This window comes from Mus caroli, chromosome 6, assembly GCF_900094665.2.
Source record: "Mus caroli chromosome 6, CAROLI_EIJ_v1.1, whole genome shotgun sequence".
In the NCBI taxonomy this organism is placed as follows: domain Eukaryota; kingdom Metazoa; phylum Chordata; class Mammalia; order Rodentia; family Muridae; genus Mus; species Mus caroli.
In genome coordinates, this window is record NC_034575.1 from 48934651 (window position 1) to 48959267 (window position 24617).

Consider the following 24617-nt stretch of genomic DNA (forward strand, 5'->3'; position numbering starts at 1 on the left):
ACTTAGCAAAACTGAACAGAAAGTAATGTTCCCACATACTCCCTGTCCCCCGCAAGTATATTCCCCCACAATAAAAAGCAAATTTTTCACCCATGCTTGAAGATTCTTCATTTTTCAAACCACCCTCTCGATGGTATCATCGCTTGGAATGAAGAAAAAAATAACGAAAGTTATGATTCTTAAAGATGTTTACATGACAGTTTTCTACAATGAGTGACATTTATATTATGATATGGTCTTTTTTTTTGCCACTGCAGTGTGGTTGTTAGAGTGAAATTAACTATACTATAGGTCAGAGGAATAGCTGGCAGGCAAGGGCAGCTGCTACCTAACAGGATTATTGTTCTAGTGCTTAAGTGTCTAGGGCAGCTGCATGTCTCTTGGTCTTTGCATGGAAGTAGAGCTGTACCTGCTTCCTTCAGGGTAACCCTACCGGCTGGCTCACAAGGAAGCAGAGACCTCGCTGCCTAAAGAAAGGACAACACAGCAGTAGATCTGAGGTTACGGAAGTGATGGTTGCATCAGCCCACACCACACCAGTTCCATAGAGCCTCAGTCAGCAGACCTAATTTTAGGAGGTGCAAGACAGAAATACAGTTGAGAGGAATGAACTAAAAATAAGTCCTCTCTGTTCCTTGCCGTTCACATCCTGAGATAGTCTGAATGTGTTCTGTCCAAGCAAATGAGGTCCTTGTCATGGCTGGCATGATGACCTCATGGGGAATGGTGGGGCCCAGGTTCTGTTGTGAGCCCCTGCAGCTGTTGTGGCTTTCCACTTCTGGAAATGCTGACAGCCAGTGGAATCCATGCTATTGTGTTTTCAAGAGGGTTTGCAGTGGCTCTGTTTTGTTTATATAAATTTTGTTTATATATATGCTTTTTCAAGGAGCAGATAAAAGAGAGCACGATGTGTGAGACATACCTCTGGGGTACCCACAGGCTTCATCTGCCATTATCATGACAAAAATATTTATTTTTCTATTTAATTCACACCATATTTATCACATTGAAGAGCAAGTTTGGCTTTAGTGAATTTTAGAATGTAACATGTATAAGGCGCTGTGCTAAGTACTAGAAGGGTGGATTCAGGCACTTTTTTTTTTTCTTTTTTTTTTTTTGGTTTTTTGAGACAGGGTTTCTCTGTGTAATCCTGGCTGTCCTGGAACTCACTCTGTAGACCAGGCTGGCCTCGAACTCAGAAATCTACCTGCCTCTGCCTCCCAAGTGCTGGGATTAAAGGCGTGTGTCACCATGCCCGGCTGGTTCAGGCACATTTCTATCTTAAGGGATATACTTGAGATGGTGACAGAAGCATCTCAGGATGGGTGAGGTATCTAAACACTGGCTTCAGGTTGTGGGTAGGATGTTGGCCCAGATATCCTTATCTGTGTTGGGATGGACCATTTGAGCCCAGAGAAGCCAAGTCAGCTGTGTGAAGCTGTGGATAACAGATAGAATAAAAAGTCTTTCAGTTTTTCTATCACATCTTGGCAAAGCTGCAGTGCTTATGGTGTGTGTGTGTGTGTGTGTGTGTGTGTGTATAAATGTGTATGAGTTCATGTGAGTATGTATGTGTGTGATGTTGCCTAGTTTAGGCAGCGAAAGTACCACACAGGCAGTGAAGACATGAGACCCCTTGAAGTTGCAGAAATCTTCAGTAGGCTGTGGGCTCTTATGGGTCACAGTGGACCACCTGACTAATATTCTTCTCACCTCAGGCTCAGGAAAAGCCAGCCTCACCGGACCAAACCCTTTAAGCGTATGGCTATTATATAATTAACATTCACGAGGAAAGAACTGTTAATTCCAATTCTTGAGTAGGTTCCTCGAGAAAGCCTGCCAGCTGGGCGTCAGGAGAGGATTGGGTTTCAATAGGGAGAGGCAGAGCAGGAGACTGTGTGGGCAGAGTGGGGCAGAGCAGGAGACTGCTGGGTCAGAGAGGACAGAGCAGGAGACTGTGTGGGCAGAGTGGGGCAGAGCAGGAGACCATGTGGACAGAGGGGACTCATGAAAACAAGGAGCTTGGCAGGTGCAGCTGACACACTGAAGGGTGATGGTAGCAGTCACCATTGTCACATCTGGAAGCCCCTCAACACTATGCTTGTGAAGATTTGTCCCAATCCTGTGTGTAGGTCATCGTAAGCTTGAGAGGAATACAAGAAAAAAGACATCAACCCTTAACTGGAGAGGAAAGGTTTGAAAACAAGAGTCCTTTGGGAAACCGTTTAAATCCATGACTTCCAGACACCCCACTTTCACCCACACTTCTGAAAGGAGATCTGCTCCTATAGCCAAGACCACAGCTCTGGTCTGAGTGGTCAAAGTCAGAAATAAAAAGACGGTGAAGTGAAGTAACTCTAGAGGAGAGCGGTTGACTTGAAGTTGTATTGAGTCTGGTTGACTTGAAGGACGGTCCTGCATGTTACAAGTGAGGTAAAGGTGTAGAGAAGCTTGAGAGCATGTGTGTGTGTGCTCATGTGTGCACATGTATGAAGAGCTGGGAAGGGCCTGGCATGGCTGCTGAAGAGTGGTGTCATTCTGGCACTCTACGGCATGCATGGGTGCTTAGGGTTTGTAAAAGTTCCCAGTAGGTTTACTGTCACCACATGTCATATTGGCTTCTGGCACCACATGTGGACAGACTGCATTGTTAGACAACTAGAGCTGGTTGGAAGGTGGGACCTCCCAGGATAGCAATTCTTTCTCTTTAGGAAAGTGCTAGGTGTGGTTGCTCTGAATGTTCAGACTTTCTTCTATTACAGGTGCTATCAGGAAGTGATAGTGAGTCAGGGAGAGCCCAGATGACATCATACCGAGATGTCATTGGGGCCAGGAAGAACCTGGCCTTTTGAGGACATAGGGTCACCAATAGGCATCTCAAATTTGTGCCAATGACTGAAAAAAATTAAACAGTGCAAAAAGTTGGCTGTGTGTGTGTATGTGTGTGTTCCTGCAAGCATACCTGTGCATGTGGAGGCCAGAGGACAGCTTGCAGGTGTCAGTGCTCTCCTGCCATGTGAACCCCAGGGCCTGAGCTCTGGTCATCAGGCCAGGGGCTTTACTTGCTGAGCCATCTCACTGGCCTGGCTTTTATTGTAGTGAAGCATCTGTTGGCTTGCTTCTGTGGGAATCTCCATCTCTTATACCATCCTCTCACCTCTCCCTTCCATCTTCTTCCCTATGTAAGGTTCTCACTGATCTGCTCTTTACTTCCTCTGTGGTACTCTAATGTTTTAGCAGTGTACAGTGTCAGCTATCGTTGCTATGGCATAAAAACCTGACTCAGTTTCAGAGGCTCCAGTCTGCAGTTGGCTTGCTCCATTGCTGGAGCAAGTAAGCATCATGAGGAACAGAATCATGGTGGGAAGAGTGTATGGCAAAGCAGAGCTGCTCCCATCATGGTGACCAGGAAGAAGAGGTAGAAATAGGAAGGAGCCAGGGACAGAGTACTCCCTACAGGCAAAACTCCCAGGGACTTACTTTCTTCAACCAGGACTGAGCTCCCAACACCTCCATCAGCTCCCAAAGACACCATCAAACGTAGAATCTGTCAATGGATTAACCTCTTCATAAGGTCAGAGCCTGCAGGCCTAGGCTACTTCCCAAAATCTTGCTTGGGAATATTGTTAGCACTAGGGACCCAGCTTTAGCAATAACCCTTAAGCCTGTGCTGTTCCCTGTAGGCGTTTGATGGTATGCCTTGACTCTTACGCAGACTGCAGCCACTGGAGCCTTTACCACTGTTCCATCTCTCTTGGATCTTTCATTTGATAGTTTGTCTCTGCTACATTTTTATTTTGTTTGTATAGTTCAAGTTTTAAGTAGTAAGACTGGCTTTCACAGGGACAGTGATAGCTCTGTGATGATGCATAGATTTGTGCATTCCTACCCCTGCCAGAGCTCCCCCTATTACCCCTTTGTAGTCACACCCTGCTTCTATCAGTCATTGGCAGCCTCTGACCCTCCTTTCTATTGGCCCAGTTTTACCTGGGTTTTGTTGATCCACATTTTGTTAATCCAGCCCCCACCGGTAGTTTCCAGATGTTTCTGCCTCTCTAGTTCCTTTGCTTCTCTGTATAAACTTAAGATTCACCATGCCAATGTTTATTTTTAAATCTACCCAGCTTTTGACTGGAATTGCACCAAATCTATACATTGACCTGTTCTCTTTGCTACACTGTATCCTCTAGTGGATAGAGTAGACAGTTTTATTGACTTAGGAGAGGGGGGCGGGATATGCTGGCCAGGAGGACACTGTTACAGATAGGGTTATGGAAGGACGATAGATCTGAGGGCCAGATCTGCTTTCATCAGAATTCCATGTTTTGTAGACCCCATACCCTGTGCACAGTTATTGGATTTTGTGTGGTTCTTTTATACTTGGAAGTATTTTAAAGGGTTTTTAAATATTTGGTTTTGAGTTGATTATCCCCCGTTTAAGGAGTCAGCTTGTTTCAGTGTGCTGACCTGTAAACCATGACCTCCCTGACTCCCTTTCTGGCTCTAGGTGCTTTCTGCTAGACTGTTTGCAGCCTGTGAACAGGTAGTTTTATCTTTCCTTCCTATTGCACACCTCACTGCTCTCCCACGATTATGATGTTGAATAGATGAGAGGGCAGAGCCTAGCTTTGTTCCTGACAGCAGGAAGCGACTTCAGCCCTGGGTTTATGGTTGGCAAGTGAGAATGAAGCGCCTTCCCATTCTATCTGAAGAGAACTCCTATCATGAAAGGATGCTGCTTTTTGTTGTTTGGCTGCCTTTTCTTAATCAATTGATGTAATCGTGTGATTTTTTTTTCTTCATTTTTACATTGTGTTAATATGAGTTTGTTTGAATGATTGGCAATGCACACACACACACACACACACACACACACACGTGTGTGTGTATATGTATGCACACAGATAGATGGATAGATAGACAGAGAAAAAAGAAATAAAGAAAGGATATGACTGTTCTTAGGTATGGTGGAGGAGAAGGTTTATTGTAGATAAAGGGGAGAGCACTAGCCAGAGGCAGGGACATCTAGGAGAGTTCAGAGTGAAGATGACCCCCGAGCTGGAGCTTGTGGGAGAAAGGGGGAGGGGGAGGGGAGAGCCAGACCAAAAGGCTAAAGGGCAAACAAAGTGGCCCAGGTAACCAAAATGGATATAGGGAAGGGCAGCTGAGGAAAGGGAAACTTAGCCCAGTACCTGGGTGGGAGATGTCTAGGGTAGGGGGCAGGATGTGTTGCCCAGGAGGACCCTGTAACAGGTAGGATGCTGGGAGAACTGGGGTCCAGATCTGTATTGATATATTAAGTAGACACCTCAACCATTTGTCCCAGATTTGAGACCCAGTGCATGGTGTGTTTGTGTGTGTGTATGTGTGTGTGTGTATGTGTGCGTGTGCATGTGCTTCACAGTTAAGGATTAAAAATTCTGCCTTCTGTTCTGTGGTCATATTTGAGTGTTTCCTGCTTTGACTCTAAAACTGTCTCTGAGAGTTTGAAAGTCCATGAAATTCAGGATTATGAGGTGTAAACATGATTCATATAGAGCTGATTGGGGTTGCATTTGCCTCATTTTGAGATCAGCACCTGCTGCACATATAACTCTCCTCGGATCTCCTCTGTCCTTCTATGAAGTTGCTCAAAGTCAGCGCCTGTCTCAGCCAGTTCCCCCTTTTCCTGTAGTCTGAGGCTATCTTTGGGTTTTTCAGAGGCAGAGAAGAGAGCAGACATACTCTTTCCTTGTTGCTGGTTGCCACCCGGTTTTTCCCAGACTCCCTTGCTCGGGATGGTCCCATTCTCTCTCAGTTTGAACTGGTTGTTCCAGAGGCTACCGAAGCCATCGTTTGGGACCTTCTTTTTGATCTCTGGCTTTATGCCGGGAATCACAAGCTTTAAAACAGGAAAAGGTGGGAGCCTGTTGGAAACTATGAGAGAGTGCAGATATTAATAGCCAACATCTAATGAGCGTTTCTTAAGTGACACTCACTGATTTTAAAATGTGGTTTTTTTTTAATGGAAGTGATTAAATCCTCCCCACAGGGTATGTAGTGGTTGTTGTTCTTTTCCCAAGTGTGCAGGTAAGAAAATGGACACTTGAGGAAGTCAGGTAAGCTGTCAAGGTATTGTATTATGCTAATACAAAGTGGATCTGGGTCCCATTGAGGATGTTGGGACTTTAATTCAATAGGTTACCAAACAAAATAAAAACCTATGAATGTGGGAAAAGATTGTAGGGAAGAGGGGAGGTTGGTGGCTAGTTAAAGCCAAGGGAGGATGCTTCGGGTGCTACCTCATGAAGGAGGGGGCCCCACGCTTCATCGGCAGGGCCCGGAGTCTGGGCTGAGACCCGAGTTAGAGGTAAGGATGTCAGTGGACTTCGGGAGCAGGGACCTCATGGTCCACGAAGGTTCTAGAGTGGAGGAGAAGTATGTTGGTTTCTCTTTGAATAAATCTCGGAGTCATTGTTTCTCGGGGATCCAGTCCATGTTCAGATCTAGAAGCTTCCTGAGGGTTCTGTGCAAAGCAAAGGTGATTGGGGGTGGGGTGGGTCTAAATCTATCTACCTTATCGTAATACCTTATCGGAATTATCTTGTCATTCTCCCCCTCCCCTTGCTTATCTTTTTTCTACTTCTGACTCTTTGCATGTGAACGGTATTCAGAAACCCTGGTCTAGAAGCCATATCAACACTGTCTTGCCTGCAACCAGCAAGGAGGCAATGAGAGGAAGAGCTAGAAAGAGGCAGACCAGTAAGGCTGGCACCTAAGAGCTGAGGGTTACCTGACAAGGGAGTGTCAGGTGCAGGTAACTTACAGTGCAGGGTATTGGCCATCTGTGGCCTGCACCGAATAGGGTTACTCTGCACTTTCCATCCAGGGCTTACAGCCCCACCCCCACCCCTTCACCCCCTCCCACACCAAGGCGTCTGATACACTCACCCGGCAGTTCTTGGGTCGACACTCAGCCTTAACTGTCTTTCTGGCACTGACAGAGCCCTAGGACTTTGCTCCTGTGGTACCAACCTTCTCTGAAGCTTTGCCCTCCCTCCCTGGGCCTTCCCTTTTCCTTATGATACCTCTTACCCCTCCCGCCCCCCCCCCCCCCCCCCCCACACACACACACACATTGTTTGTGAAGCAACATGCACCTCCTGGTCCCAGGCCAGAGGGCAATTGTCCCAGCTGTAGACCTGCCTTGCATTCCTTGGGTGATGTCATTATGAAAGGGCTGAAAAGCTTGGTATTAAGAGAGTCAGACTTCCCTGGGCTTATCTCTCCAAAGGTTCTGTGCTTCTAGGAAGTTGAGCCTGTTTCATGTCTGGGCCTCACTCAAAAAAACTGGACTTTGTGTCCACAATCACTATATTGCCAATTCGAGTAGTTCAAAGGCTCCTGAAATGGGTTGAGACACACAGAGGCCTGGAGATAATGCCTGGAATTCATGAACAGAGAGAGGGAGCCAGGCATCTGTGGAAGCTCTGTTATATCACAAGAAAGAGAGAGGAGCCACAATAGCCTTGAGCTTTGGTTTCAGACAGGGGAGGAAGAAACACGCTACCAGCGGGAGAAATGCTGGAGTGGCGAACTGGGTTTGAAGTTCATAGAATTTGCAAATTATTCACGGGGCCGTGTTTCTCTTTGGCAGTATTTGTGACATGAAGCTCCCAGGTTTGTTTGTTTGGTTGGTTTTGTTTTGTTTTGTTTTGTTTTGTTTTTTTAAAAGGCACACCAGCACATTCTAGCAGGCTGATGGGGGATGGGGAGGTTGCTGTGATGTCTGTGGCTGTGTAGCGCTGGAATGTTACAGATTGGAAAGCAAATTATTTCTCCACCTTTAGTCCCTTAAGGCCATTTGTTTTCCCGCCTCAGTGTTTGACCAAACATCCTTGTGGCTATCAGGTAAGAAGTTTTGGGGGTGGGGGAGGGATATACAAACAGAGCCCTAGTTTCCACCAACTCAGAGGCCTCCTTAGAATGTCATCAGACAATGTCAGAGGCCTACTGCTAAGACTCCCTACCTTGCTGTAACCCACTAATGCCCCTCCCCTCATGTCTTTGAAAGATGCCTTGACTTAGGGGTATTCTTTGTTCTGCTGTTATAAGAACATTGTGAAACTGTTGCCACTTTGGACTGTGGCATTTGGGGTGACCGTATCTGTGTTCCAGAGCCATGGCCATGTATGCTTGGCTCCAGAATCAACTCCTATTCTCTTTGAAGTGGGAGACGGTTTTGCATTGGCATCCTTAGAGGAGAGAAGAAACACTGCCCACTGTGTGGGTCCTGTTCACAGCATGGATTGTTCATTAACTGTAGACTCTCAGCCCAGGAAAGTCTGGTTTTCTTAATAGTTGTGAATGAAATTATCCTTCCAGATCCAACATGGGTTTTAAAAATCATATCTTCTCAAAATTTAAAATTACGACTAAATCCCAGGAATGTTGGCACATTGAAAAAGAGTGATTTCAAATTGAATTTGTGTTTCTAGGGCCAAAAAAATGAAGCCAAACCAAACCAAACCAACCAACCAACCAAACAAACAAACAAACCCAACCCCTCCCCCCCAAAAAAAACCCAAAACAACAGCAACAACAACAAACCCAGATCATCAACAACAACATCAACAATGTCTTAGTCAGTGCTCTATTGATGTGAAGAGACACCATGACCCAGGCAACTCTTATGAAATGGAGCGTTTCATTTGGGACTGGCTTACAGTTTCAGAGGTTTAGTCCATTTATTGTCACGGCGGGGAGCGTGGTGGTGTGCATACAGACAAGCCCTGGAGCAGTAGCCAAGAGCTAGATCCTGGTCTGGAGGCAAGGAACCAGAAAGAACCAGGTCCTGGCACTGGCTTTTGAAACCTCAACCCCACCTCCAACCCCTCAGTGACAAATTTCCTCCAACGGGGCCACACCTCCCAACCTCTAATCCTTGCAAATAGCGCTGTTCTCTGGTGATGAACATTCAAGTATATGAGGCTATGGGGCCCGTTCTCCATCAAATCACCACAGAATATAGGTGAGAGGATACTGTGGGGAATCAGAGTCTTGAGATAGCTTTGGAGGGCTGCAGCTTCCTCCTGCATTCGGTGCTTTCTAAGAACAGGCAGGCTGGGGTCTGTGGAGTCAGGATCATTACAAAATGACTACAGCTAAACAAATAAACAAACAGAAAAACCGTATTCTCTGATCAATAGGAAATCATTTGAAAAGTAGGGAGTTACACCAGAGGAGTAGTAAGTCACTGTGCAGAGAAAGATTTAAGCTGTACATAAAAAACCAGAAGTCCAACTGCCCCAGAGCCACAAGTTCTAAAGGACATTAGACATATAAAGAGACTGGATTTCCAACCAAAACATACAGCCATTGTCACTGATGAACGACTTTATAAATTAATTCCCAGGACTTGAGGAGGATCAAGAGAAAAGCCCTCAGTTACTAACGTAATACCTAGACTAATGTGCTCCGCGATCTCGCCACGATCTCATCTAGGAATGCTGCTGTTGCTGCTGCTTATGGGTGTACATGGGAGCTCAGGCAGGGGCATGAATGTTTTATTCTGTATGAGATGGAAGGCCATTGCAGGTATTCGTGGAGTGACATGATCTGGATGGCAGGTGCTCTGCTGAAGGCAGGAACACTGCTCTAGGAATACGGAGTCTTCCAGGATCCCAAGGCTTCTTGGACGATTGCCAAAACGCCAGTATAAAAAGATCAATGCGATAGCTCGAGTCAGGGTCTGGAGGTAAGCTCGCTGGTGAAATGGAAAATCTAGGCTGGTCCCTAAGGACCTTGTGCTACAGGGGATTTTGAGCTGGATGCAGAAGAGCAGTTCTGAGACAGAAAAGAATTTTATAGAGGAAAGTGCCATGGTAAACAGCATGCCCGTTTACCCTTGAAAAGGTCAGGCTGGTTGCTATGTGGAGGAGGGCTGGACACAAGCATGAGAGCTTGCTTTATGACACAGCCCCAGGAGACAATGCAGGAATTTGTGAAGGAATGGGGCAGGGAACGAAGCCGACAGTGGCCCATCTAGGCAGCAGAGTTGCACCATTGCATAAGATAACCTTTTACGGGGTAGCAAAAAGTCCAGACGTCACCTGTATTCTGCATCACCAGCAAAGGGCCCGCTCATCCTGTCTCCAAGCGAGAAGCGAGCAAGTACGCTTCTGCGCATGTGTTCGCGCAGCCTTGGTGTGGATGGATATCCGGCTTTTGCAGAGGTTAGACAGGCCGTTGATTCTGCTCACGAATTTGAATTGCAATTTGGAATTCTAAAAATGAAACATAAGACTGTGTATGGCAAAAAACGCCTCGTTCTTGAACAGCATGACTTAGGTACCATTTGGAGTGCGGAGAACATCGTGTCAGGCCTGATGGGGGAGAGTGGGTCGCCACCCCTCCTTCACAGGATATTTCTGTCTCTCTCCTGGATTCAGAGTTCCCTGTGTTCTTCCGCGCAAAAAGCACAGCAGCAGGTGGGAGGCAATTCTAGCTGTCCTTGTGATCCAGGCTTGGCAATAAACTGCCAAAGACAGTTATAAGCTGCTGAGACCTGTCTGCCCACGAGTCTGAGGCTGCTGGGGTAGCCTAGGGCTGAGATAATGTTCAGGCCCCGTGTGCCAGGGAACCTGTGCACTCCTTTTCAGTGCAACAGCCATAAAGAGAAAAGGATAAATCTGACATCTGCAGAAAGGTGAATGGAACTGGAATCGTTGTGGGAAGGGAGGTAGGGGGCAGATGCAGAAATACCAATACTGCATGATTTCTTTCAGATGCAGGACCTAGATTTCAATATGCATATGTAGTGAGGGTGGGTCAAGAAACTACAAAGGACTTCATCAGAAGGAGGAAGAAACTTTCAGGGAAGGGGAAGAGGAAAAAAAGAAAGAAGTGAGTGAAACACCTGTGACCAGAAAGCAGAAAGGAGGCTCTGGGGTGTGGGGGACCAGCAAGAGGCAGGAGGACAGGGAGGAGCAATAGGAGACAAGGTGAATAAGGACAAAATGTGTGTGGACATGTCAGAATTAAACCTGCTACTTTATATGGTAGCTCCAAACGCCAACAAATACAGGGACGGGTTTAGATCATCTTTGAAAGAAGTACCTGGCTTGGTTTGGGACAACCACTGGCCCTTTTCCTCATTCATACTTGAATACATTTTATTTTGATCAAATTCATCCCTCACTCCCCACCTTCAGCTTTTCTCTAGCTTGTTCTACCCCATCTTTCTTTCAGTATTATGTCCTTCCACACTCTGTAGATGATAGATAGATAGATAGATAGATAGATAGATAGATAGATAGATAGATAGATAGATTACCTATTGAGTTTAATTAGTGTAACCCAAATGTAAATGAGTGTAGGACTAGCCTTTATAGGTTGGGACCTACCCCCAACTTCTGAGAAATCTGACTTCTTTCTTCTGGTAGTCATGAACTACCTGTAGCTTCTCAACTAGTGAACACACACACACACACACAAACACACACACAAACACACAAACACACACACACACCATGCATGCCAGGATATTGACCAGATTGATCTTGTCAAAGTCTTTTGCAGCATCCACAACTGTACAGAGCTTATGAGTACAGCGGCTCTCACATCTGGAAGACAGTTTGACAGCGGCCCCTGGGAGCTCTGGTCCTTAGGACCTAACCATTCTCTGTGAGACATTTGCTGAGCCTTGGGAGGAATGTGTGATACTGGCTCTCTGCTTTTTGATCTCTGTTGTCCCCTCAGCAAACCTCTGTCCACTGCAGAAAGAAGTCTTTCCCCGGGCACTGTCTACACCTCCAGAGGATCTGAACTCGGTTTCCAGGATCTACATAACCACTCACAGCCCTCTGTAGCTCCAGTTCCAGGAGGCTCTTCTGGCCTCCTCAGGCACTGGGCACACATTTGGTCTGCACATAGAATTAAAAAGACATAAATTTGTATTCTTAAAGAAGCAGCTTTTCAGATGAGAGGAGAGGGAACCAGCGACATTGGTGTCAACCTTTCTCACAGAAGACAGTGTTACACAGAGGCCAGATGGCAGAGGGAAGCAAGGAGGTGCGGCGGAGGACACGTCGAAGTTCTGATCTAGACTGTCACTCCCCTCCCAGATAACAACCGCAGCTCCGCTGCTTCATTTACTGGAGCAGCAAAGGAACACAAATGGCTTTTATAATGTATTCAAATCAGAGTAGCCACCTCTCCACCTCTACTGCTACCCTTGGCTCTGTGTTGCTGTCATTTGATTTTGGTATTTCTTATCTGCTTATTGGCTTACCTCTGGCTTTCAGCTTCTTTATCCACAGAGAAAGGCTCATGTGCTTGTCCTCTGTGGGATTTCATATCCTTTTCAGCTCCTGGATGGCTTCTTTTGAGTCGTACAGTAGCAAACTGTGTGAACCAGGGCTTTGGGTGGAAGCAGACAGATCTTTGTTCTCAATCACATTGTTATCGGGAGGAAACAAGAGTGGTCTTCGCGGGGATGGATGTCATGGTGGGTGTTTCAGACAGTTTGCAAGCTTGTTTCTCACAGGGAAAGTGCCCACGGTTGCTTCCTTTCCTGTGCTTATGGTTTTAGTGAGGTTGCCAATGGTGAGGATTGGCACAGAGGAAAAACACTCAGTGGATATTTAGGAACTCTTTTTCCTGCTTCATTATCCTGTCTCCATGGTAACAAGGATTCTTAGGGTTGTCTTTTTTTTTTTTTAAACACTATAGTTGGAAGATTGACAAATATTGTAGCTTAAGTAGAAATGACTGTCTGTGTGTAGTATAATCAACATATGAATGAATGTGTCCTTTTGTCAGAAACCCACTAAGTCTAAATATATATATATATGGCTTTCCCCACCCCCCCACCCCCCACCCCCACCCCGAAGTTAGCAATTCTTCCCTGGCCTGCCTCACAGAGAGATTGGCAGGTGCCTTATGGTGGCAGGTGCGGGAGAGCCCTCTAGTGGGAAATCGCCAGGGCAAACTCAGGAGCAGGAGAGAGTCAAGAGAGAAGGAATGTTCACCAGTGTGCTTGCTGGAGAATGTGTTCATTTGTCCATCTGTCATGTAAGAATCACCAGGCACATACTGAGGCACGTGCTAAAGAAGTAGCAAAATTAAGATAATGATTTCAATGTGTCAGTCTCCAGGGCCCTCACCTGAAATATCTGTAATGGGCAAAATCAGAGAGTAGGGATGCTTCAGGCAGTAAGTGAAATTGAGTGGCTGGAGAGAGATGGTTTAGCAGTGAAGAACACTGCCTCATATTCCAGAAGGCCCTGGTTTGATTCCCAGCGCCTACACAGAGGATCACAATCCTCTGTTACTCCAGTTCCAGAGGATATAGCACCCTCTTCTGACCTCTGAGGGCACCGGGTAAGCATATGGTACATAAACATACACGCAGGCAAAACACCCATACACATAACATAAAATTTTTAAAACCTGGAGTCTGAAGTAGATGAGATGATCCTTCTCTGAGGAGTGGTAGGGGATAGGGGCTTCTCACCACATGAGTGCCTCTCAAACAGAGCATTATAAACCTCCCCCTTCCTCAAAACCAACATCACAAATAGGACCTCCATTGCTGTTTATCCTGCACTTAGAGAATTACAGAACACTCCTTGCCCCACATCCTTAGCCATACATAAAGCACACCTGAGATCCTAAGGTCAGTTTTACAAGAACAGTTGTATCCCTCTTGCCTAGGGTCCTGACGCTTTTACTCATACCGTTTTAAATGACTTTGATTTTAATGGCTTGTACAGAATATTTTAAAACCACGTTGCGTAAGAAATAACCCTATTGTACGTGTATCATAAAAGCATTTGAACTATGTCTAGATGTACTGAAGGATGTGGAACTGGAGACCCCGGTCCACAGCTATGTTACTGACCATCATCCACAAGCCTCTCCTAAAGGCTCACAAAGTGTGTTTCCAGGCAACACGGATTGGGCTTTAGAGCTTATGCCTTTCAAACTGGTTGAGGGTCTAAGTCAAGCCAGAGTCACTGGCGGACTCCTTATGTTTATCCCAGAACACAGCGTCTCTGATGATGCACAGCCCAGGAGTTTGTATCAAGCAACCTAATTTTCTTTTCTACATTGGATTAGATAGATCCATTAGTTATAAGCCCAGAATCACAATATATGCCAGTGTCGAATTAAGAAAAGCAATCTTGGAGTAATTTAACCAAGAGCAAGCCAGAGTCTCTCTCTTGTCTCTAATCTGTCTGTGATATGAACCTGAATCTGTGCCTGCCTGAATGCTGTCTTGTAAATCTGTGTGTGTGTGTGTGTGTGTGTGTGTGTGTGTGTGTGTGTGAACTACTCAGGGGCCAGGGGCATGGGAGACCATATAATAAGATTAAAGCCATGTCTTAGCTTAGGCTGTAAAGGTTTAATCACATCAGGGCAGGAGGGCTAGAGATGGCTCAGTGGTTAAGAGCCCTGACTGCTCTTCCAGAGGTCCTGAGTTCAAATCCCAGCAACCACGTGGTGGCTCACAACCATCTGTAATGGAATCCAATGTCCTCTTCGAGTGTGTCTGAAGACAGCTCCAATGTGTACTTATATAAATAAAATAAATATTTTTTTTTTAAATTCATCACGTGGGCAACCCAAGGCAGGTGAGGTTGCTTGTTTGTTGCTATCTTAAAGGTGGGTTAAAAAGACAGGGCTAGGACCACAGTAGGATAGCAGTGACCTCAGGGTATATTAACTCAGCTGTGAGTCAGCAAAAGCTCCAGTCTCTTAGAATCTATGAGAGCATTTGTAACCACCCCACTTTTCTGACTAGAACAAGGATTTTCCAAGCCCAGGGCCCCTTCAGGAACTGCGTGAGACTTCCCAGGAGCCTGATTTACCTGGTCCCTGGTCTCTGTGACCATCAGTGGCTATGCACTCTGATACAGAGGAAATAGCTCCTTGCAGGCTATACCTGTGTCCCTGGCACAAGTGTATGTTCAGGAGAACTCACAGGGTGTCTTACACCTGTTGGAGCCAATCCAATCATTCATTCATTTACTAACCATTCACTCACCCAGTAAGTAGAGTATATAATCAGTAAAATACCCTGTGACCCCTGACTCCCTGTCTTTCTAATTCTCTGACCCTGGAGAACCCCGTTTCTCTTGAGCTTCCTAGTTCTCCACTGAGCGCCATACAAAGGTCACTACACCTCCCATAAAGCCGGCTCCCAGAGCCTGAATCCACTGCAGCTAAAAAGCACAGTGGCCTACAATAGATCCATGCAGAATCTGGGAGTAGCCAGGGGTGCGAAAATGGAAGCCCAGGTGTGTGAAAAGGATCTGATTTGGGGCTCCTTGAGACCACCAGGACTTTCTGCTCAAGATGGGCAGTGAGTGTATAGACATCTAGTACAGAGTCCACCTGAAGTCCCAGGCAGAGAAGTGTGGGCGTGACCTGAGAGTGTAGATAATGGTATAGAGTTCCTGGCCTTGGAAATGGGGCAGGAAAAGCAGAACTCCCGTAGGAGAGAGATGCAGCTGATAGAGCATTTTGTTTCTCTGCAAATGCTGTGGGTTTTTTCTTGTTGTTTGTTTTTATAACAGTCAAATCCCAATTCCCTTGCAGGTCAGCACAGACACCCCCAGCTTCAGGAAGCCAGATCTGAAAGGCCGGAGTGCACTGTTGGCTGATATCCAGCAAGGAACACGCCTGCGGAAAGTCACCCAGATCAATGACCGCAGTGCCCCACAGATCGAGGGTGAGTGAGCAGCTGCACGGAGCCCAGGACGGGGCTGCATAGAGCATGGTCAGACTCAACACTGGCTGGTCTGCATTTGTGACCCATGCACTCTCAAACCACCTCGGACCTGCTTCAGGGACAGGCCACCAGGCAAGAGATTCAGACACTCCTTTCTGAAAGGCCACTGGTAGTAGAGCCTGCATTATCTTTCATTACTTTTAAATAACAAAACAACAAAACCCCCCTCATAATAAGTATCATTTTTAAATTATGATAAAATACACATAATAAATTTCACCATTGAGTGTCATCAGGTACATGCACAATGCTATTGCAATGTGAATGCAATATGAAAATTGTGCAAATGAAAAAAAAAAACCCTTTTATGTTTGGTCAAGATTGCAAAACGTTAACATGTTATATCCAGAAACATTTTGTAATGTTTGTAAGGTATTATTATGATTTCACATATTTCAAAATGATGGCAATTCTCAAAAATAGTCCTATAGCTAGTATTGTACCTCAACTTAGCTAGTATTGTACCTCAACTTAGCTAGTATTGTACCTCAACTACATGTTAGGGCACAAACACACAATTTTACAGAGTTATTTTTATTCTTTTTAATTATGTGTATGTGTGTGTGTGCACGTGTGTGCAAGCATGTGTGTATGTGCATGTGAGTACATGTGTCTGCAGAGGCCAGAGCACCAACAGATCCTCTGAGACTGGTGTTGCAGCAGGTTATAAGCTGCCAATGTATGTGAGCTGCTCACGGAGAACTGAGTTCAGGTCCTCTGGAAGAGCAGTGTATGCTCTTAACAGCTGAGCCATGTCTCCAGTCCCAAGAACAAACACTTTTTTTTAAAATATTTATTTTATTTATTATATATAAGTACACTGTAAGCTGTCTTCAGACACACCAGAAGAGGTCATCAGGTCTCATTATAGATGATTGTGAGCCATGTGGCTGCTGGGATTTGAACTCAGGACCTCTGGAAGAGCAATCAGTGCTCTTAACTGCTGAGCCATCTCTCCAGCCCCAATGGGCACATTTTAAATGAAACCTTTCCAACACTGATTATAATAAGGCTCCATTTCTGATTAGACTCATTGTCTAATTGGTTAAGCTCAGTTAGCAGACTGATGCCTATTATTGTCCCACCTACTGCCAGGAGTACTGCATATAATATTTTGAGTAATCTGACTGCTCATCCAACAGTGGACACCCTAACTGCATGTGTTAGCCTTAGCTTGTGTCTTAGTGACTTTTCTATTGCTATTATAAAACACCATGACCAAGACAAGTTATAGAAGGAAAGGTTTACTTGGGTTCACAGTTCCAGAGGGACGAGAGGCTGTGCTGGCAGAGTAGAGACATTGCGGATGGAGCTGGATGCTGCGAGTTGAGATCTTTAGCCACAATGAAGAAGCAGAGAGCAACTGGAAATGGCCAGAGTCTTTAAACTCTCAAAGCCCACCCCCAGTGATGTACTTCCTCCAACAAAGCCATTCCCCTCCTAAACCTTTCCAAACAGTGCCATCAACTGGGGACCAAGTGTTCAGATACCTGAGACCTCATTCAAACCTGGAATTCTTGTCTACATCGATGTCTTCAGAGTGTCTATGGTTGGTGACCACCATATATGGAAGGCAGGGTCACTGATGACACATGCCAGGACATTCTGACCCACAAATAAAAAAATATGAAGTTAAAATGTCGGAGTGGGTTAAGCTTGAATTTTTGTGGGGGGAAAGGGGTACGTCTAGACTTTTCAATGTCAGTTGAGTTTTCTAATTTGAGCCACAGATGCTCAGCACCTTGATAGGACTAGACTGGGTAGCAGACAGGCTTAGGTATGAGAACACATGCAGTGAAAATGGTGGCATTGGGCTAGAGTGGGAAAGGCCTGCTGGCTCTTCCTACTCATCTTCCTGCCTCTTCTATCCAGGTTCAAAAGGAACCAGCAAAGAGGGAGGAGCTGCTGGCAGCAATACCAGGGGAGGAAACACACCCCCTGCCCTGGGAGATCTCTTTGCTGGTGGCTTTCCTGTGTTGAGACCGGCAGGCCAGAGAGATGTGTCAGGTAAGGAAGTGTCGAACCCGGTGGCCTGGTGGTCTTTCTTCATGTGGGATACGTGATTCATAAGAAGTTACATAGCGCCGGGCGGTGGCGGCGCACACCTTTAATCCCAGCACTTGGGAGGCAGAGACAGGCAGATTTCTGAGTTCGAGGCCAGCCTGGTCTACAGAGTGAGTTCCAGGACAGCCAGGACTATACGGAGAAACACTGTCTCAAAAAAAAAAAAAAAACAAGCAAACAAAACAAACAAAAAGAAGTTACATAGCAAGAAGATGTGCATTCGAGAACTTTAATCCTGGAAGCTCCCAGATCCCAGATTTGTTCTCTGGGCATCTTTTTAAAAATCATCTATTTAAATTGCATCATCAGAATTGGAGAATGACTTGTTTAGCAAAGGTGTCATGTTAGACAGAGTGCCATTCATGACAGACATGACAGTGCTGTGGATCCACCAGCGTGTGCTGAGTTATGATGGATCTCCATCGCCGTATCAGTTAGACACTGCTGTCTAGCCAAAATGTAGGGGCTTTAAACAACTGCTTATTTAGACTGTAATTCTGTCTATTAACAATCTAGGGTGGGTCTTACCTAGGCTCCTTAGCATCTGCCAACAGCTGAGAATTGGAGAGGTGGCTTACTTCCCCTGTCTCCAGGGCCCTTGCTAGAACAACTGGACTGATGGTCCTCAGAGCCACATGATCTGCAAGTCTGTAGGATTTGTCACCATGTTGGGTATCAAAAGAGAGAAGAAAGATGTGCGTTGTCTCTAGAGACTGTCCTGGAAGTTTGTCAGGAGCTAACTTAGAAGTCTACCAAGTGTTAACTTCCTGCTCCTTCCTCTAGGTTACTCACAGCAAGGGACAAGCCCAGCGGGGACAGGGAGTGAATTTCACCTCTTGACAGCACATGCAAAAATGACACAGGAGGGCCTGATTTGGTCACTAAGACCATTAGCAGGCCATAGCGTTAATTTATGCTTCAGTGAGCGTTCAGTATGTTTTTTTAAATCGTTGTATTAAAAATTAGCCAAATACACTGCTACTGTAAGCGGTAGAAAGGGCTGTCTTGTTTTGCCTTGGAGAAGGGCAGATGCCCCTTAGAGCTGCCTTGTGGCTGCTGCAGGTGTGTGCAGCCTCACAATGGGCCTGCACAGTCTACTACTCCGCAGCAGGGACATCAGGCTTGTGGAGTCCTGTGTACCGCCCAGTCACCTGGACTTTTTCCTTCCCACATTGCAGGTCTAACCTAGAATGTATTTCACTTCCAGGTGGCAAGTCCGGGCAGGGCCCTGGCTCCCGAGCACCTTCTCCCCGGCTCCCTATCAAAGCCATCGGCGGCCCCCTTCCCGCTCCTGCATCTCCCAGGCTAGGCAATGCCTCAGAGACGCACAGCTCTGCCAGGCCTGTCCCTCCTCGCCCTAGTGTGCCTGCCCCACCACCTCCCACTCCACCCCCACCCCCGCCTCCGCCTCCGCCCCTCCCCCCATCCTCCCCCATCAAAGCTCAGTTGGTGTCCCCGCCTGTCCCTCCAACCAAGGTGAATCCATCTGTGGTGCCACCTCCTCTACCCTGCGCACCTCCTCTTCCGCCCCCGACTCCGCCCCCGCTGCCCCCAGCCTCGGCGCTGAGCGACAAGGCAGTGAGGCCCCAACTAGCCCCACTGCACCTGCCACCCATCCCACCCCCGCTCCCTCTCCTCCCACCCTGTGGGTACCCAGGGCTCCACTCAGAGCCCAACAGCCCTGCACAGGAGGTGCGAGAACCTCCAGCTCCTCCACCGCCACCACCTCCACCTCCGCCACCACCGCTCCCCGCCTATGCCTCTGGCACCTCGAGGACCGCTGTGGCCCCGCCCCCTTTGCCAGGCGGAAACACCAGCGGCAGCGAGACTCCTCCCCCGTTGCCCCCCAAGTCCCCCAGCTTCCAGACGCAGAAGGCCTTGCCCACACCTCCAGGTGCTCCCGGCCCTCAGGCTATCCTGCAGAAGAAGCGGCGAGGCCCAGGTAAAGCAGTTTGCAAGGCTCCTCTGAGCCACGTGCACGCGGTGGCAAGGTTCAAACCCAGTCTCCGGCAGAACACTAAAACCTGGCCCGTTTTTTTGGGACCTTACTATTTGTTTCGGGATGGAAGCCACTGTTGAGGGAGGCTGGGAGCCCTATCTTAGATTCCACAGACGGTACCAGACATTCTGACCTTGATCCTCTTGCTATTGATTAGCTGCGTGTCATGGGGTAAACACTTAGCCTCTCTGTGCTTTCTTTTCTATCAAATAGGGTGGCAGGCAGACGTGTCTCTCTCACAGTATGAAGGATGCTTGACACTGGTCTGGTTCTGGAGAGAGCTGGCTCTGGACCTCCTCTCTGGGTCAGGTACAGCCAGTTTCCAGAGCTAGGTGTCTGGTTTAGTTACCTGGGTGACACCTGTCTGGCTTCCAGCTGCAGCAACAGCCGGGCCCACTAGAACACAGTCTGCATTCTTCAGATTCTCCAGCCAACTGAAGAAAACAGACTTGTGTATTGAGCCAAAGTAAGAATACTTCCTTCCCAGAGAGGACTGTGAGTGAAGCACACACTGTAGAGGAAAGAGCATGCAAGGGCTACATGTAGCAGAGACCAGTGCAGCCATACTGCTGTGCATGTATGCATACATGCAGAAACACTCAGGACATGCCCAGGCTGATGAACACACATTTCTTCACACAAGTACACTGATATACATGTCACTCATACATACCAATCCATCTCCCACACACGTGCTACTTATACCACATACACATACATGCACACATATACAGGTCCATCCATCATATACACACACAATACACCACATACATATACATGAACACATTCCACATAGCAAATATATATGTGCACCACACACAATACACGATACAACACATGAACTGTTAGACACATATACATATATCACATGCACATGCATACCACACATGTCTGCACACTACATACAAACAAATATACAGGCACGTGTACAGTTTCTTGGGATCTGTAGGCACCTGAATTCAAATGCGAGGTTCCTCATCCACCCCAGTGTAAGGGAGGCTGCTTAAGCGGCTATTTTCAAAATAATGCCACCTTTCACGTGGCATTGCTAATGATGGCCACCTTTCACATGGCATTGCTAATGAGGGCCACCTTCCATGTGGCATTGCTAATGAGGGCCACCTTTCATGTGGCATTGCTACTGAGGGCCACCTTTCACTGGCACTGCTACTGAGGGCCACCTTCCATGTGGCATTGCTACGGAGGGCCACCTTTCACATGGCATTGCTAATGAGGGCCACCTTTCACATGGCATTGCTAATGAGGGCCACCTTTCACGTGGCATTGCTAATGAGGGCCACCTTTCATGTGGCATTGCTAATGAGGGCCACCTTTCATGTGGCATTGCTACTGAGGGCCACCTTTCACGTGGCATTGCTAATGAGGGCTTGCATGTAGCTTGTAGTGCATGACTTACTTCCTAGTCCCTCGTGGAGTCCCATCCAGTGGAGAATCAGAGCCTTATTCCCTCACCTCCTGTAGCAGGCTTATCAGGGGCCAACATGGTACCTAGGGAAGGGAAAGCAGAAAGGGAGAGGAAGGAGGCTGGGAGGGACAAAGGAGGCTGGGACTGGAAAGGAGGCTGGTGGAGGAGGGGATGACATAGGGGTTGAGAAAGGAGACTAGGAGCAGGAAGGAGGCTGGGATTGAAGAAAAACCCTGGGGTTGAGGAAGGAGGCAGAGATTGAGGAAGGAGGCTAGGGTTGAGGAAGGAGCCCTGAGGGTCGGACAGAGGCTGGATAGTACAGACCCCGCTCTTCGTTCCAGTCCCCAAGCCCCTAACAGCAGGCGCTTCTCTGGCCTTTCTCTTTCTGTCTTTTGATATCTACAAAATGAGGGTACTCTTGCTTCAGCCCAACATGTGAGTGAAAGAAGAGGGTGTTTGTGATCCACTGACAGGAACTGCTGAGGCAGTGTTATCCTGAGGAGCAGTAAGCCATGGCAGGGTCACCAAGGGAAAGGGCAGCAGGAGAACACCCATACTGAGGTGCCAGGGTGTGAGTTAGAGACACCACAGCAGGCAGCAAGCAAAGCACTGTAGAGGAAAGAGGGAACCAGGGAGACTCTCACCTCTGCCAACCAAGCAGGGAAAGGTGTGAGGAAGGAGGTTGGTGTGAGATGGACCCTGGCAGGCAAGAAGGTTATACCCAGGCTGGATGGAGAAGCACGGTTTAGAGCATGGGGAGAACTAGTGTGCGCAGAGTGCAGGACAGGAATACCCTCTGAAAGTCCTCCTTCTGACCTCACTGGGCACTTGCCCATAGGTCTTCCTTTCAGTTCTATTCCTCTGCAGTAGGACTGTGCCATTTGACCATGAGGCTTAGTGCATCACTGATAGTATAGTGGCAGCTAAGGCTGGCATATTTCCTGTATCGTGCACTTTAACTTATTCAGTCTTTTCAACCACTCCAGAAAATGCTTGCTGCTATTATGCCCAGTGTATAGATGAACAAACTGAGGTACAAAGAGATATGTAATTTGTGCCAGATAAGGAAGCTATAACTCCGTCAGAAACAAGTTGGCTCCAGTTGTCCTCTTATTTATCCCACATCGACACAGGGGCTAACCACCTAACCTCTCACATAAAAAGTTAAATCTACTGTCCCACTTCTGTATCTCAATAGCTGCCTTCTTCTCTGTTAAGGAACCAGTGGGGGAAAGCTAAACCCACCTCCAGCCCCACCTGCAAGATCGCCCACCACAGAGCTTTCCAGCAAAAGCCAGCAGCCTGGAGGCCAGCTGCGGAATGGAGGCCAGCACATGATTGGTAAGGACCCCACTTGCAGTGCAGGCTTCCTGCCCCCCAAAGACAGGACAAGAGTTCCCTGCCCACGCAAGCGGGGCAGAGTGTTGGGCACCTGTCCCTGCGGTATATGTCTCTCAGTGAGCAGTGAAGAGAGAAACGCAGAACAGCCTTCAGGATGTATGAAATGGGGCTTTTTCCCTCCGGGTCGTCAGGATGGGTCTAGGACCCACTCTAGCTGTGTGACTCAGACAGAGGAAGGGAAGACATCTGGCACTAAAACCGTGCATGCACATTTATGCGCATCACCATGGAGGGTAAATCTATAAGCCTACAGGACCACAGTGGCTTGGAGAAAGGGAAGGATGTGTTGACTTCTTGACAGACAGGAGGAAGACTGAAAAAAAAAAAGACACTGGAAGAAAGACACTTAGGGTCCTCAGACCCTCCACATCCCTTCTGTGTGCTCAACTACTGTCAGATCAGAAAGGGGACTGTCAGTCAAGAAGGGGGCAGGGCCACTTCCCTCCTCACCAGAGCCCCAGGGCAGAACCCATTTGCTTTGGGAAGCCCAGGGTTCACACTGGGCACAGCCAAGCTGTCCTGTCTCCTCCCCCTCAAAACCCTCCTTTAGGAATTCAGTAGGTACTCTTATTGAACACTAGCTAGTACCAGGTTCTTTGTTGGTTCCTCTCCCTGCCTGGAGCCCTTTTCTGTTCCTTCAGTGGCTCCCTTAGGTGGGCGGAGGATCTCGGGCATGGTGGTGGGGAATTACCGCCCTTGCCTCTGCTGCATCCCCTTGTCCAGCCAGGAACACTTGAAAAGCAGGTGGACTCTTGGAGAAATAACTGCCATCCAAACCCTTGCAGGCAAGCAGCCAGCAGGGTGTCCTGCCAGAGTGACCTGTGTCCCTCTGAAAACAGTCACACGTGGGTCACACAGGAGTAATCTAAGTAAACTCCAATTCCCGTATTTCTCACACGTACAGATGACTTCGAGTCTAAATTCACGTTCCACTCCATGGAAGACTTTCCCCCTCCAGATGAATACAAACCATGTCAGAAGATTTACCCCAGCAAGGTCCCCAGAAGTAAGTACTTGCTTTACCAAGACCCTCCACGATACAGGGCGCCTGCAGATAGCACCGTGCCTTTACTGTCCGCTAGCAAGGATGCTGAGTGTGCACAGTCCCACAAGCTTAAGGAGATGTATTTGTCCTGATGCCTAATGCTTCACTGAAAGATGTCTATAGAATGCCAGAGTTCACTGGCATCCCCTGGGACATGCTGAAATGAGCCAGGCATCCTTCCCTCCCCAGAGCCTTTTGGCTGGGAGACACCCAGGAAACCGAGAAATGGGACATGGGCTTTTTGCATTCACCGCTGGAGAAGAATTTCATTAGATTCTGGCAAACTACAAAATGGAAAATGACCAGAGGCCAATGGTTCTCACCCTTGCTTATACACGACAATGATCCAGCAGCCTTTTAAACTCCTGCATATAGTCATAGAGTGAGAGCCAAGTAGAGTTTCCAAAAGCTGCCCACCATCTGATGCTCAGCTAAAGTAGAACCACATAGCCCAGGGGCTCTTCCTCCTAATTTCATTGTACAGGCAGGTTCCAAAAGGCACCTTCACTTACTTTGTCCAGTCCAGAGAGGAGGAGGCTGGATGGATGCTACTCAGGGCCAAAACGACAGGAAGGCCAAAGAAAACAGAGTTGGAGAGATGACTGCACAGGGATCCTGCAGCTACTTATCAGTCCTGTGCAGAACTAGGTCATTCAGTATGGCCGAAGGCAGGAGACGGCAGAAGCAGCAACATGAGGTTGGAGGTGTTCTTATCTCACCACCAAAGTAGGACCTTAGTCCCACTTGTCTGTGCACACAAAAGGAAAAGTATATGTTTAAGGCTGGCCCCAAACCAGAGTCGTATACCTGTCCCTGCAGATGGCCTGGTAAAGTCCCTTCCATGGGGCTCAGCTCCCTAGGAGCAGAGCCGGGAATGTCTGATCTGCACAATACAGAGATGCTGACA

At 47.4% G+C, this 24617-nt stretch overlaps 1 protein-coding gene across 2 annotated transcripts in view; it reads left to right on the top strand.

Annotated features, from left to right (window-relative positions):
- Positions 1-24617, top strand: part of Wipf3 (WAS/WASL interacting protein family member 3) — a 77306-nt gene that overhangs the window by 37659 nt on the left and 15030 nt on the right. The window contains exons 3-7 of one of the 2 annotated variants that reach the window (XM_029478622.1): positions 15583-15715; positions 17648-17782; positions 19047-19781; positions 22483-22605; positions 23570-23671. In XM_029478622.1, the coding sequence (XP_029334482.1) occupies positions 15583-15715; positions 17648-17782; positions 19047-19781; positions 22483-22605; positions 23570-23671 (1228 nt within the window). The remainder of the gene's footprint in view (positions 1-15582; positions 15716-17647; positions 17783-19046; positions 19782-22482; positions 22606-23569; positions 23672-24617) is intronic. The other variant, XM_029478623.1, reaches the window with a different exon arrangement.